The 16071-nt window shown below is 50.6% G+C and overlaps 1 protein-coding gene across 10 annotated transcripts in view; it reads left to right on the top strand.

Annotated features, from left to right (window-relative positions):
- LOC122542077 (RNA binding protein fox-1 homolog 2-like) overlaps positions 1 to 16071 on the top strand; it is a 370347-nt gene that overhangs the window by 123115 nt on the left and 231161 nt on the right. For 9 of the 10 annotated variants that reach the window (XR_015752551.1, XM_087978184.1, XM_087978185.1 and 6 more), the window contains one exon: positions 5056 to 5103. The exons of the other annotated variant lie outside the window; for it this stretch is intronic. Coding sequence is in view for 8 of the 9 variants with exons in the window: in XM_087978184.1 (XP_087834310.1) it covers positions 5056 to 5103 (48 nt within the window). In the remaining variant the exon portion in view is untranslated. The remainder of the gene's footprint in view (positions 1 to 5055; positions 5104 to 16071) is intronic. 10 annotated transcript variants of the gene reach the window in all.

The raw sequence follows: 16071 nt of genomic DNA on the forward strand, positions 1-16071 counted from the left end.
ACCAAAGTGAATCATCTCACACTTAGCTACATTGAACTCCATTTGCCACCTTTCTGCCCAGTTCTGCAGCTTATCTATATCCCGCTGTAACCTGCCACATCCTTCCTCACTGTCTACAGCTCCTCCGACTTTCGTATCATCCGCAAACTTGCTCACCCAACCTTCTAGCCCCTCCTCCAGGTCATTTATAAAAATGACAAACAGCAATGGTCCCAAAACAGATCCTTGCGGAACACCGCTGGTGACAGCACTCCAAGATGAACCTTTACCATCAACTACTACCCTCTGATTTCTTCCAGCCAGCCAACTCCTAATCCAAACCTCCAACTCACCCTCAATGCCATACCTCCGTAGTTTTCGCAGTAGTCTACCATGGGGAACCTTATCAAACGCCTTACTAAAATCCATATACACCACATCTACCGCTTTCCCCTCGTCCACCTCCTTAGTCACCTTCTCAAAGAATTCAATAAGGTTTGTGAGGCACGACCTGCCCTTCACAAAACCATGCTGACTATCCTTGATCACATTCTCCCCATCGCCCTTAATTCCTTGTGACATCAAGAATTTATCAATTTCTGCCTTGAAGACATTTAGCGTCCCAGCCTCTACTGCACTCTGTGGCAATGAATTCCACAGGCCCACCACTCTCTGGCTGAAGAAATGTCTCTGCATTTCTGATCTGAATTTACCCTCTCTAATTCTAAGGCTGTGTCCATGGGTCCTAGTCTCCTCGCCTAACGGAAACAATTTCCTAGCGTCCACCCTCTCCAAGCCATGTATTATCTTGTAAGTTTCTATTAGATCTCCCCTTAATCTTCTAAACTCCAATGAATACAATCCCAGGATCCTCAGCCGTTCCTCATATGTTAGACCTACCATTCCAGGGATCATCCGTGTGAATCTCCGCTGGACACGCTCCAGTGCCAGTATGTCCTTCCTGAGGTGTGGGGCCCAAAACTGGACACAGTACTCCAAATGGGGCCTCACCAGAGATTTATAAAGTCTCAGTAGCACAACAGTGCTTTTATATTCCAACCCTCTTGAGATAATTGACAACATTGCATTCGCTTTCTTAATCACGGACTCAACCTGTATGTTTACCTTTAGAGAATCCTCAACTAGCACTCCCAGATCCCTCTGTACTTTGGCTTTACAAATTTTCTCACCGTTTAGAAAGTCGTCCATGCTTGGATTCTTTTTTCCAAAGTGCAAGACCTCGCATTTGCTCACATTGAATTCCATCAGCCATTTCCTGGACCACTCCTCCAAACTGTCTAGATCCTTCTGCAGCCTCCCCACTTCCTCAGTACTACCTGCCTGTCCACCTAACTTTGTATCATCGGCAAACTTCGCTAGAATGCCCCCAGTCCCTTCATCCAGATCATTAATATATAATGCGAACAGCTGTGGCCCCAACACTGAACCCTGCGGGACACCGCTCGTCACCGGCTGCCATTCTGAAAAAGAACCTTTTATCCCAACTCTCTGCCTTCTGTCAGACAGCCAATCCTCAATCCATACCAGTAGCTCACCTCGAACACCATGGGCCCTCACCTTGCTCAGCAGCCTCCCGTGTGGCACCTTATCAAAGGCCTTTTGGAAGTCTAGGTAGATAACATCAACTGGGTTTCCCTGGTCTAACCTACTTGTCACCTCTTCAAAGAACTCCAACAGGTTTGTCAGGCACGACCTCCCCTTACTAAATCCATGTTGACTTGTTCTAATCCGACCCTGCTCTTCCAAGAATTTAGAAACCTCATCCTTAATGATGGATTCTAGAATTTTACCAATAACCGAGGTTAGGCTAATTGGCCTATAATTTTCCATCTTTTGCCTTGATCCTTTCTTGAACAAGGGGGTTACAACAGCGATCTTCCAATCATCCGGGACTTTCCCTGACTCCAGTGACTTTTGAAAGCTCTCAACCAACGCCTCCGCTATTTCCTCAGTCACCTCGCTCAGAACTCTAGGATGTAGCCCATCGGGGCCAGGAGATTTGTCAATTTTAAGACCTTTTAGCTTTTCTAGCACTTTCTCTTTTGTAATGGCAACCATACTCAACTCAGCCCCCTGACTCCCTTTAATTGTTGGAATATTACTCATGTCTTCCACTGTGAAGACTGATGCAAAGTACTTATTAAGTTCTCCTGCTATTTCCTTATCTCCTATCACTAGGCTTCCAGCATCAGTTTGAAGTGGCCCAATGTGTACTCTTGCCTGTCATTTGTTTCTTATGTATTGAAAGAAACTTTTACTATAATTTCTAATATTACTGGCTAGCCTACCTTCATATTTGATCCTCTCCTTCCTTATTTCTCTCTTTGTTATCCTCTGTTTTTGTAGCCTTCCCAATCTTCTGATTTCCCAATGCTCTTGGCCACTTTATAGGATCTCTCTTTTTCTTTGATACATTTCCTGACTTCCTTTGTCAGCTATGGCTGTCTAATCCCTCCCCGGATAATTTTTCTCTTCTTGGGGATGAACCTCTGTACAGTGTCCTCAATTTTACCCACAAACTCCTGCCATTTTTGCTCTACTGTCTTCCCTGCTAGGCTCTGCTTCCAGTCGATATTCGTCAGTTCCTCTCTCATGCCCTCATAATTACCTTTATTTAACTGTAACACCATTACATCCGATTTTGCCTTCTCTCTTTCAAACTGCAGACTGAACTCTACCATATTATGATCGCTGCCTCCTAAGTGTTCCCTTACTTTAGGATCTTTTATAAAGTCTGGTTCATTACATAGCACTAGGTCCAGAATAGCCTGCTCCCTAGTGGGCTCCATGACAAGCTGTTCCAAAAAGCCATCCTGTAAGCATTCCATGAATTCCCTTTCTTTGGATCCACTGCAACATTATTTACCCAGTCCACCTGCATAGTGACCTTGCCTTTCTGACATGCCTTCTCTATTTCCCGGTACATGTTGCGCCCCTGGACCTGACCACTGTTAGGAGGTCTGTACATAACTCCCACTATGGTTTTTTTGCCTTTGTGGGCCCTCAATTCCACCCACACAGACTCCACATCATCCGACACTATGTCATTCAGTGCCATAGATTTAATTTTGTTCTTAACTAACAAGGCCACCCCGCCCCCTCTGCCCACTTCCCTGTCTTTTCGATAAGTGGAAAACCCTTGGATGTTTAACTGCCAGTCCTGACCCCCTGTAACCACGTCTCTGTGATGCCTACCACATCATAATCATTCACGATGATCTGTGCCATTAGTTCGTCTGCTTTGTTACGAATGCTACGAGCATTCAGGTAAAGTGCCTTAATGTTAACTTTCTTATCATTAGAGATATTGGAAGTCACAAGATGTCCTAAGTTATCCTTCCCTTTTGCTGCATTCCCAGTCTGTCTCAAGTTTAAATCTGCCTGCACATATGCTATCCTGCCGCTTATCTTTCCATTTAACTCCATACTCCCTGTCGCTTTCACTTTCCCTTCCCCCCTCAACTCAGGTTGGGATTGGAAAGGTTGGTGGCAGAGTAGCATCAAGCCTGCTGTGTGGGGATTGGGCTCTGGTTAGTCACATGGTTGGAACAAGTTACATTCATAAGGTCTCCTTGAGGTCTCCGGCGATCAGTGTGCATCATTGGAGGAAATAAAGGAGAGATTAAATGAATTTAATAGCAATTGCTGTAATAGTCTGCACAGACAATACAAGAATGAAGGAAGATATATTAATACAGGAGTCTTAGAATCTTACATGGCACAAGAAAATAGATTATCCTTTTGCAACTCTGCAAGCTCTCTGAAAAAGGCAAACATTCTGCTTTGCCTATTTTGTTTCTCTTTTTCACACTTAGTGTTACAAATGTGCTGTGTACTGAGTTTCAACAATTTTATTTCTGATGCTCACCCCTTTTAGAGTTTTATCATTTAATGTTTCATTTCTCTACTTATTTATTTTCCTTCCAAAATGTGTCTTGAGCTTTTCTCTGTTAAAGTTTCTTTTTGCTTAATGTTAAAATAATGATTTGCTTTATGAATATTAGTCCTTGTATATTGATGTATAATGACCTTTGTACTAAATAAATGACTGTTTTGATCTGACCACTTGCAATTTCAGCAAACTGTTTCATGCTGTACATCTCTATGACTATGACTCTATAACTTTTGTGCAATTGCACAGTTTCAGTGCCGAATCTAATTCAGACTTGTGCCACTATATCAGAGATTGTCTACAATGTAGTTATGGTTTACACCACTAGATGTTGCAGTAAGTAATGAGAACATGTCCCGAGAAAAGAAAAACCCTTTTCTAAATGCAGCATTAGAGTTGTTAAAATGGAGGCAAAATAAACATCTGATTGCTGTAGATACAAAAGTTGACAAATTTATATCAAATTATGATATAATTCAAGGCTGAAAAGGTTTAAGGCTATGTTGGACTTTGTAATAGAGATGATCAGTATGAGCATTGAGGTTATAAATTCTATTCTGGGTAAGACGCAAGCTGAATTTTAAAATAGCAGAATATGTTTCACATTTCAGAGCTGCATCATCGAAAATCCTGGGTATTTATAGCAGTAACTGATTTTCATTTTGAGGCTGGTGGAAGCATTCACCTTTTTAGCTGCTGTAAAAGGCTTTTGTTGTTAGACTTCAAGAAAAAAAATCTGTGTATCCAAATTAGGTTCCTCTGTAAACATGTGCTTAAATGTTCAAATTTGAACTGGATTTAAACAACTTTATTTTTCTGAACCACATATGACTGTATAGTGATTTAAGAAAGTTATATAGCATTCCATTCCGTTTTAAAAATAACTTCACAATGAATTCATTTCATATAGAATGCTACTTAGCTGGGTTTCAAATTATACTTTTTTTTTAAAAAGAGATGTATTCTTAAACTCAAGTATTTTTATGCATGTCATAGCCTACCAATCCTTAGTACCAGAAACTATTTAATGCCTATGGAACCATGGCTCTCCATAAAAGCAAAGAGCACATCAATCAAAAAGTTTTTAAAATTTGCACGAGTGATTTACAAAATGTAAGGTACCATAGGATCATGTTATGAAGCTGTTGTGTTCTTTTCCTTAGGATTCAACATTGGAGTTCAAAGATTGTGCAGAGCGGACTGACCTCATGGTAAGAGAGTCTCCTGTTTCTGCTTGGCAGTGTTGCTTTGGTTGTCGATAAATAGATATCCACATCTATTCCACATGTTTAAAGATGAAGTGTCAACTTCAGGGTTTCTTTTATCATCGGACATCAGATTGTGTGTGTACTTTTCAGTCTTTGGTGTTGATAAGTGAGATTTATAATGCATGGATGTTATAAAGTAACTGAGTTAATATCTTCAAACCAGCTACTAAAAATGGTCCATCAGTGAAAATCTTTTAAAGTAACTTCTTCGCCTCTTAAAAACATTTGATTTGTTGTCAGTGTGACATTGATTTAATTGTATGAAGGGACTGCCACTTATTTATGGAACAAAACCTGATACCGAAAGGCCATTGATTGTTTTGCTAATGACACTGGTGTCTATTTCCAGCATTTTTAATTTGATACATAAATACACAGCTTCTAACACCTGACACTTGTCAATCACTTCTATTTGCAATCATATGCAATTTTAAAAAAAGCTGCTGATAATAATTTATAAATTTCCTGATGTTTATTTCTGAGCAACCCAAAATGTGAATGGGATTTCAAATGCTACACATTTCATCAAAAGCATTGCAGGAAGTCCTGTGTAAAATGTTGGAAATTAGCATTGTCTCGTACTCGTGTTTGTGTTGGCTGTTCACTGGACCTCTGCTTCAACACATTGTCCTGTTCTGCATTATCTTGTATCCCTTTCAAATCTTTATCCAGTTCTCTTTTATGTTATGGTAATTTCTGCCTCATTTGCCACTTGTAGGAAGGAACTCTATGTTGTGATGATCCACTTCATTCCTCTAATCAGCTTTGCTATTGATTCATTAAACAGTGGAAATAATTCACTGTTTACTCACTCAAAAGTTTGTAAAATTTTGGAAACCTCCTATGAAATCTACCTAATTTTTCTTGCAACACAAAGAGCTCTCATTTTTTCTTTGAGATTTTCTGCATATTCTTCATTCTGGGCACCTTATTTAGGAAAGGATGTATGTTGCCTTATCCAGATGCAGAATTGCAACACAGAATTGCATGGATGATACCAGGAATGAGGAATTTTAATTCTAAGAAAAGATGAGAGAAGTTGGGCTTATTTTTCTTGGATGAGAGGAGAGGCCACCTTATTGAGGTGTCCAAAACTATGAACAATTTTGACAGGGTAAAGTAGGATATTCTATTTCCACTGTTTGGTATGTTGGTAACTAAGGGTAACAATTTCAAGATTGCCCACATGATAGCTTAGAGTAAAATGAGAAACTCCTTTACTCTGTGTTAGAATTTGGAATGCGCTGCCTGGTAAAATGGTGGAGGCAGATTCCATTAGACAGAGCTCAATGTATTTTTGGAAATGATAAATTTAGAGGGCTATGGAGATTGGGACTAACTAGCTAGCTCTTTCATGAGCTGGTACAAATGTCATCCCGCTCCCCCCTCAGTCGTAGCAAAATGCTCAGAGACGTTTTACCTCCTTCATCTTTAATCCAGGCCCTAGAGGGCGAGAGAACAATCGCCCATGTGCACAGGGACATGAGTTCACAGTCTTCTCTGGAAGAGCAGTTTCTTATTGAATTATATAGTCATTTTATAGGGAGGAGCATCCAGATAAGGCAACATACATATTGATCAGGTGATTGTTACAATCAGTAGGTTTCACTCGGAGATTAAGCCATCTGTTGTTACACAATGAACACCCTTGCCTCCAGCACCCCCTTGTTAACTATTAGTTCTTATCTGATCTGAGTCATACTCAGCTGAACATCTTGTTTCACAAAACTCAGAACTTAACTCTTTCTCTGCCTGCTTGTACCCTATACACATTCTCATTCCCTCCTTTATTCATTTCATGATAACCAATGACATTACCAGCTTTCATAAGACTCTGACAGCCAGCATCCAAGCAAATAATTGACACACAGCATTCAATGATTATAACAACAAAAATTACTAGTCCGTTGCACTAAATAGTTTGAAGAATCCTCCCATATGGAAAAAAATTCACCAGTAAAGTTTCTAAATCCACAGTCCTTAGTGACCACTCCATTCCCTCCAAGTCAAGTGGAAACGAGCCAGTTCTCCAAAATCTCCTTCAGTAAGGTCCAACCTGAAAATAAAATTCAGTCTGTTCTTGCATCACTCCTCGGAGAAATTTGATTTCTTGGATAAGGGCAGTTAAATACTTAATAACACTGATCCTTCCAGAGATGCTTCAGATGGAGGATACCAGCGCAGGTGAGTATGCAGTGCAGCAGCAGTGTGGGTGAACACAGCATTCGTTGCTGCTTCTACTTTCGCTCTGCTGTCAAATGTAACAAAGCCAACGAGCTGTTTTGATGTTAGCTTGATCAGTGAACCTTCGTATCCCTTAAATAATTAAAAGAGAAGGTAAAGCTCACTTGGTTTAATGTCCATGGGAAGGCCACTGACAAAAACCGAAGAGACCACCTCTTCATTGTTGCTAGCTTCTTCACTTCTTGTGCTCATGACTGGGGAGCTGATTGAATCTGTTGGATCAGGTTGTGGCGGGGTGGGCAGTGGTCCGTGGTCCGAAGCCGTGCTTTACCTATGAATGGAAAATCTCTAGAGCAGATGTTAGCTGCTGAAAGTATCTTTGCATTTCCTCTCTCATTCCTTCCTTGCCAAAGTGGGTATCAGTATGAAGACAGTCACACATTTAACTACACTAAATTGTGTCTGCCCATTTCAATGTTCTCAGTCGTCTTGAAGTCTGTTACTCTGTTCGCTATTTATGACATCAGGTGTAATGCACTCCATAAACTTCTAAATTGCACTGCCTAAACAATTCAGTCAATTATAAGCAACAGTTAATGGTCCTAAAATCAAACCCTTGAGTACTTCATTCAGGTTATTCAAAAATTATTTTCCTTAAATAAATTGATACTTGGCTAATATGAAACCTGTCAGGAAAAATATTTCAAAAGTCTGGAACAGCAAGAAACCAACAATGTTTCCTGTGCTTTAGCAATTGAAGAGGCAGTTTCAGGTCAGTATTAAATCTCAAATATTCGTGGGAAACAAATGTGAAATATTTTAAAATATGTTCTTCAAACGAAACTTCCCAAATAAAACAGTCAAAATTACAGTGGCAACTTTGGTAGCGATCAACGTTCTTTGAATTTGCAATATGAAGGGGGTCAGTGAAGTCTTAACAATAATTAACAAAATCTAAACAGCTCAACCTCCATTCTAATATTTTCTAAAATCTTAACAAAACATCGAACTCAAAATGCACTCTTTTTGTGAACGATCTGCATTAAAAACACAGCAGCAAAGATATTTTAATACATACTCTCCTCTGGCTAAAGCATGACAACTGACCTAACTTTTTTTAAACAGACATTGTAGAATTTCAAATAAATCAGGGGCTCATGGCACTCAATCAATTTGTTTTAAGGTTACAAGTTTGATCATTTTTAAGAGGACATAATGTACAATTTCGAGGTTAAAAACAAAATCTGCCTCGTTACATAGCCCACAAAACACATTGAATTAAGAGCTGGAAATGTGTTGCTGGAAAAGCGCAGCAGGTCAGGCAGCATCAAGGAGCAGCAGAATCGACGTTTCGGGCATGAGCCCTTCCATCATGTCCGAAACGTCGATTCTCCTGCTCCATGGATGCTGCCTGACCTGCTGCGCTTTTACAGCAACACATTTTGAGCTCTGATCTCCAGCATCTGCAGTCCTCACTTTCACATTGAATGAAGACCCTAATTCAAGCAAGGCCAAACAGTTACTTAGAGTCATAGGGATGTACAGCATGGAAACAGACCCATCGGTCCAACCCATCCATGCCGACCAGATATCCCAACCTAATCTAGTCCCACCTGCCAGCACCCGGCCCATATCCCTCCAAACCCTTCCTAGTCATATACCCATCCAAATGCCTCTTAAGTGTTGCAATTGTACCAGCTTCCACCACATCCTCTGGCAGCTCATTCCATACACGTACCACTCTCTGTGTGAAAAAGTTGCCCCTTGGGTCTCTTTTATATCTTTCCCCTCTCACCCTAAACCTATGTCCTCAAGTTCTGGACTCCCCGATCCCAGGGAAAAGACTTGTCTATTTATCCTATCCATGCCCCTCATAATTTTGAAAACCTCTATAAGGTCACGCCACAGCCTCTGACGCTCCAGGGAAAACAGCCCTACCTAGTCAACCTTTTCCTGTAGCTCAAATGCTCCAATCCGGGCAACATCCTTGTAAATCTTTTCTGAACACTTTCAAGTTTCACAACATCTTTCTAATAGGAAGGAGACCAGAATTCAATGCAATATTCCAACAGTGGCCTAACCAATGTCCTGTACAGCCGCAACATGACCTCCCAACTCCTGTACTCAATACTCTGACCAATAAAGGAAAGCATACCAAACGCCGCCTTCACTATCCTATCTACCTGCGACTCCACTTTCAAGGAGCTATGAACTTACACTCCAAGTTCTCTTTGTTCAGCAACACTCCCTCGGACCTTACCACTTAAAAGGATTCTCTGAGTCAGTATTTCGACAAAAACTTTTTAAACAAACGCTCTCAGCATGGCATAGTTTATGTTGAAACTTTCCTTTTTCAACTCAAGTATTAGTACAACCTTAATTTCAATGTTTCTCACTTTTGTTTTTCTCATCCTCTCATTGAAATTGCATTTATGAAAAGAGAACGCCCTCGCAGCAGACCACATGGTGCCACAGTCCAAGCCACACTCTTTCCCCAGAACAAAGACTCACAGAGCCTCAATTTCACCACAAAGGACTTTAACCCCTTTCTCACTTTACTCTTCCCGGGGGCTTGAATCCCACTTAAACTCAGAGAACTCAAACCCCAGCACCGCACTGAGGATTAGAACTTCACTTATACCCACCCAATAGACTCGAAGCCCAGTACTGAGCAGAGGACTCAAACCTCAAACACACTCCCCACCCGAGGAGACTCGAACCCCAGTACTGCTCAGAGGACTTGAACCTCAATCACACCCCATCCCCTCAATGCAGCGCAGAGGACGCAAACCTCTTCCTGCCAGCATGCTTGCAAAATTGTGTCTCTCAACTGAACTAATTAGTTTGAGGAGTCCGTAGAATAGAGTGTGATTGAGTGAAGGGACCATTTCCGACACACAGGAATGTCGAGAGGGACCAAGGTTTAAAATCTTACCTAGTGGGCTCACACATCTTGAGACCCCGATGTTCTGGCGGCCGCTGACACCGTCTGATCGTAACGATCTGTTTGGATCCTGCCGACTATGCCAATATTGTCATCTTGCCTCCCCCCTCCCCTTCTCTTCTCTCATCCCAACACTCTCCCAGGCACTGTGTCTTCCCCTCTTGTTCTTGCACTCTCTTGTACTCTCTCTCCCTTTCTGTCCCCTCCCCCTTTTGTGTCTCACTCTCACTTATTTTTCTCCTCCTCCTCCTCCTCTCTTTGTGTCTCTTTCTCTATTTTGCACTCTTGCGCACTCTCACTCTCCCAACGCTCTCTTTCTGTCTCTCTGTTTCTCACCATCCTCCCTTCCCCACCCCAATCCCTTGCTCTGGCTTGCTGGATCTTCTTTCTGCCGCCCACACCACCCTCCCCAATGCCTCCCAGGCTCTCTGTCTCGCTCCCCATTCCCCCCGTCCCCGCTCTCTTTCTGTATCTCTCTCGCTCCCTTTCTCATCCCTACTCCTGCATTCTTGTCCTCTCGCTCTCGCTTTTCCTCGCTTTCACTCGCTCTCGCTCGATCTCTTGTGCTTGTGCTCACTCTCTTCTCACTCTCGCTTTCGTGCTCCACCCCCAACCGCTGTCTTTTTTGCCCCCCTCACGTACTCCAGCTATCTCTTGTGCTCACCCTCTCTCACTCTCTCTGTGTCTCTCTTTCTTCCACCCGTCCATCCCCAGCACACTCTTTGTTTCTCTCTCTCTCTTTCTGTCTCTCTTTCTTCCCCTCCCATCCCCAGCACTCCCTGTTTCTCTCTCTCTCTCTGTCTCTTTTTCTCTCTCTCTCTCTCTCTTCACCACCCTGCTCTTGCTAGCTCTTTCTCTCTGCCGCTAGCTCCGTCCTGCGCTTGCTACGTCCCACGATTGTGCTGGCTGTCTCCCCAATGCACGCGCTCTCCCCCTACCCCCCCCCCCCCCCCCTCAGCGCGCGCGCTCTCTCTCTCCCCAGCGCGCGCTCTCTCTCTCCCCCAGCGCGCGCTCTCTCTCTCCCCCAGCGCGCGCTCTCCTCTCTCCCCCAGCGCGCGCTCTCTCTCTCCCCAGCGCGCGCTCTCTCTCACCCCCAGCGCGCGCTCTCTCTCACCCCCAGCGCGCGCTCTCTCTCACCCCCAGCGCGCGCTCTCTCTCACCCCAGCGCGCGCTCTCTCTCACCCCCAGCGCGCGCTCTCTCTCACCCCCAGCGCGCGCTCTCTCTCTCACCCCCAGCGCGCGCTTCTCTCTCACCCCCAGCGCGCGCTCTCTCTCACCCCCAGCGCGCGCTCTCTCTCACCCCCAGCGCGCGCTCTCTCTCACCCCCAGCGCGCGCTCTCTCTCACCCCCAGCGCGCGCTCTCTCTCACCCCCAGCGCGCGCTCTCTCTCACCCCCAGCGCGCGCTCTCTCTCACCCCCAGCGCGCGCTCTCTCTCACCCCCAGCGCGCGCTCTCTCTCACCCCCAGCGCGCGCTCTCTCTCACCCCCCGCGCGCGCTCTCTCTCACCCCCAGCGCGCGCTCTCTCTCACCCCCAGCGCGCGCTCTCTCTCACCCCCAGCGCGCGCTCTCTCTCACCCCAGCGCGCGCTCTCTCTCACCCCCAGCGCGCGCTCTCTCTCACCCCCAGCGCGCGCTCTCTCTCACCCCCAGCGCGCGCTCTCTCTCACCCCCAGCGCGCGCTCTCTCTCACCCCCAGCGCGCGCTCTCTCTCACCCCCAGCGCGCGCTCTCTCTCTCACCCCCAGCGCGCGCTCTCTCCCCCAGCGCGCGTCTCTCTCACCCCCAGCGCGCGCTCTCTCTCACCCCCAGCGCGCTCTCTCTCCCCCAGCGCGCGCTCTCTCACCCCCAGCGCGCGCTCTCTCTCACCCCCAGCGCGCGCTCTCTCTCACCCCCAGCGCGCGCTCTCTCTCACCCCCAGCGCGCGCTCCTCTCACCCCAGCGCGCGCTCTCTCACCCCCAGCGCGCGCTCTCTCTCACCCCCAGCGCGCGCTCTTCTCTCACCCCCAGCGCGCGCTCTCTCTCACCCCCAGCGCGCGCTCTCTCTCACCCCCAGCGCGCGCTCTCTCTCACCCCCAGCGCGCGCTCTCTCTCACCCCCCAGCGCGCGCTCTCTCTCACCCCCAGCGCGCGCTTCTCTCTCACCCCCAGCGCGCGCTCTCTCTCACCCCCAGCGCGCTCTCTCTCACCCCCAGCGCGCGCTCTCTCTCACCCCCAGCGCGCGCTCTCTCTCACCCCCAGCGCGCGCTCATCTCTCACCCCCAGCGCGCGCTCTCTCTCACCCCCAGCGCGCGCTCTCTCTCACCCCCAGCGCGCGCCTCGCTCTCACCCCCAGCGCGCGCTCGCTCTCACCCCCAGCGCGCGCTCGCTCTCTCTCTCCCCCAGCGCGCGCTCGCTCTCTCTCTCCCCCAGCGCGCGCTCTCTCTCTCCCCCAGCTTGCGCGCACTCTCTCTTTCTCTCCCCCAGCGCGCGCGCTCATTCTCTCCCCCAGCGCGCGCGCTCATTCTCTCCCCCAGCGCGCGCGCTCATTCTCCTCCCCCAGCGCGCGCGCTCATTCTCTCCCCCAGCGCGCCATCTCTCCCCCGGCGCGCGCGCTCATTCTCTCCCCCAGCGCGCGCGCTCATACTCCTCCCCCAGCGCGCGCGCTCATACTCTCCCCCAGCGCGCGCGCTCATACTCTCCCCCAGCGCGCGCGCTCATACTCTCCCCCAGCGCGCGCGCTCATACTCTCCCCCAGCGCGCGCGCTCATACTCTCCCCCAGCGCGCGCGCTCATACTCTCCCCCAGCGCGCGCGCTCATACTCTCCCCCAGCGCGCGCGCTCATACTCTCCCCCAGCGCGCGCGCTCTCTATCTCTCTCTCTCTCCCCAGCGCGCGCTCTCTATCTCTCTCTCCTCCCAGCGCGCGCAGCTCTCTATCTCTCTCTCTCCCCAGCGCGCGCGCGCTCTCTATCTCTCTCTCTCCCCAGCGCGCGCGCTCTCTATCTCTCTCTCTCCCCAGCGCGCGCTCTCTATCTCTCTCTCTCCCCAGCGCGCGCTCTCTATCTCTCTCTCTCCCCCAGCGCGCGCTCTCTCTCTCTCCCCCAGCGCGCGCTCTCTCTCTCTCCCCCAGCGCGCTCTCTCTCTCTCCCCCAGCGCGCGCTCTCTCTCTCTCCCCCAGCGCGCGCTCTCTCTCTCTCCCCAGCGCGCGCTCTCTCTCCTCTCCCCAGCGCGCGCTCTCTCTCTCTCCCCAGCGCGCGCTCTCTCTCTCTCCCCCAGCGCGCGCTCTCCTCTCTCTCCCCCAGCGCGCGCTCTCTCTCTCCCCCCCCAGCGCGCGCTCTCTCTCTCCCCCCCAGCGCGCGCTCTCTCTCTCTCCCCCAGCGCGCGCCTCTCTCTCTCTCCCCCCGAGCGCTCGCTCTCTCTCCTCCCCAGTGCGCTCTCTCTCTCTCCCCAGCGCGCGCTCTCTCTCTCCCCCAGCGCGCGCTCTCTCTCTCTCCCCGCGCGCGCTCTCTCTCCCCCAGCGCGCTCTCTCTCTCTCCCCCAGCGAGCGCTCTCTCTCTCTCCCCCAGCGCGCGCTCTCTCTCTCCCCCAGCGCGCGCTCTCTCTCTCCCCCAGCGCGGCGCTCTCTCTCTCCCCCAGCGCGCGCTCCCGTCTCTCTCCCCAGGCGCGCGCTCTCTCTCTCTCCCCCGGCGCGCGCGCTCTCTCTCTCCCCCAGTGCACTCTCTCTCTCTCCCCCAGTGCACTCTCTGTCTCTCCGGTAGCGCGCGCGCGCTCTCTCTCTCTCCCCCAGCGTGCGCTCTCTCTCTCTTTCTCTCCCCAGCGCGCGCGCTCATACTCTCCCCCAGCGCGCGCGCTCATACTCTCCCCCGCGCGCGCGCTCATACTCTCCCCCAGCGCGCGCTCTCTATCTCTCTCTCTCCCCAAGCGCGCTCTCTCTCTCTCCCCCAGCGCGCGCGCTCTCTCTCTCCCCCAGCGCGCGCGCTCTCTCTCTCCCCCAGCGCGCGCGCTCTCTCTCTCTCCCCCGGCGCGCGCTCTCTCTCTCTCCCCCGGCGCGCGCTCTCTCTCTCTCCCCCGGCGCGCGCTCTCTCTCTCTCCCCCGGCGCGCGCTCTCCTCTCTCTCCCCCGGCGCGCGCTCTCTCTCTCTCCCCCGGCGCGCGCTCTCTCTCTCTCCCCGGCGCGCGCTCTCTCTCTCTCCCCCGGCGCGCGCTCTCTCTCTCTCCCCCGGCGCGCGCTCCTCTCTCTCTCCCCCGGCGCGCGCTCTCTCTCTCTCCCCCGGCGCGCGCTCTCTTCTCTCTCCCCCGGCGCGCGCTCTCTCTCTCTCCCCCGGCGCGCGCTCTCTCCTCTCCTCCCCCCGGCGCGCGCTCTCTCTCTCTCCCCCAGTGCACTCTCTGTCTCTCCCCCAGCGTGCGCTCTCTCTCTCTTTCTCTCCCTCTCCCCCAGCGCGCGCGCTCATACTCTCCCCCAGCGCGCGCGCTCATACTCTCCCCCAGCGCGCGCGCTCATACTCTCCCCCAGCGCGCGCGCTCATACTCTCCCCCCAGCGCGCGCGCTCATACTCTCCCCCAGCGCGCGCGCTCATACTCTCCCCCAGCGCGCGCTCTCTCTCTCTCTCTCCCCCTCTCCCCCAGCGCGCGCTCTCTCTCTCTCCCCAGCGCACTCTCTGTCTCTCCGGTAGCGCGCGCAAGCGCGCTCGCTCTCTATCTCTCCCCCAGCTTGCGCTCTCTCTCTCTTTCTCTCCCCCAGCAGCGCGCGCTCATACTCTCCCCAGCGCGCGCTCTCTCTCTCCCAGCGTGCCCTCTCTCTCTCTCTCCCCCAGCCGCGCGCTCTCTCTCTCTCCCCCAGCGCGCGCTCTCTCTCTCCTCCCCCAGCGCGCGCTCTCTCTCTCTCCGCCCAGCGCGCGCTCTCTCTCTCTCCCCCCAGCGCGCGCTCTCTCTCTCTCCCCCAGCGCGCGCTCTCTCTCTCTCCCCCAGCGCGCGCTCTCTCTCTCTCCCCCAGCGCGCGCTCTCTCTCTCTCCCCCAGCGCGCGCTCTCTCTCTCTCCCCCAGCGCGCGCTCTCTCTCTCCCCCCAGGCGCGCGCTCTCTTCTTCCCCCCCCAGCGCGGCTCTCTCTCTTCCCCCCCAGCGTGCGCTCTCTCTCTTCCCCCCAGCGCTCGCTCTTCTCCCCCCCCAGCGCGCACTCACTCTCTCTCTCCTTCTCCCTCTCTCCTCTCTCCCTCTCCCCCAGCGCGCGCTCTCTCTCTCTCTCTCTCCCTCTCCCCCAGCGGGCGCACGCTATCTCCCCCCCCTCCACCTCCCATGTGCGCGCTCTCCCTCTCTCTCTCTCCCCCCCCGCTCTGGCTCTCGGTCTGCTCTCTCTTGCCTGCTCTCTCTCACTCTCTTGCACTCCCCCTTGCCCGACCTCTCCTGTCCACTCTTGTTCGCTCTGCCCTTGCTCTCCCTATCCCCCTTGCCCTCCGTCGCTTTTGCCTCTTGTTTGCGTATGCTTGGGCTTGCTCTCTTCGCACGTGCTCGCTGTCTTTCTCCCACTCTTGATCTCTTTTTGTTCTTGGCCTCGCGCTCTTTCTATTTCGCTCTCTCCCACTCACCCCCCGGCTCTGGCATCCCCCCTTTCCCTCATGCTCTTTCCCATGCTCCATCTCTTCTTCTCTTCTCCCCCCCACCCCCCCAGCTCTGTCTGTCTCCTCCACTGTCTCTCTGCGTTCGCTCTCTTTTTCTTTCTCTTTTTCTCTCTCTCTCTGTCTCTGTGTGTGTGTGTCTATCTCTCTCTGTCTCTGTGTGTGTGTATCTCTCTCTCTGTCTCTGTCTCTCTCT

The sequence above is a fragment of the Chiloscyllium plagiosum genome, unplaced genomic scaffold (assembly GCF_037043375.1).
Source record: "Chiloscyllium plagiosum isolate Xiang-an unplaced genomic scaffold, Cpla_swu_hap1 HiC_scaffold_33, whole genome shotgun sequence".
NCBI classification, from domain to species: Eukaryota; Metazoa; Chordata; class Chondrichthyes; order Orectolobiformes; family Hemiscylliidae; genus Chiloscyllium; species Chiloscyllium plagiosum.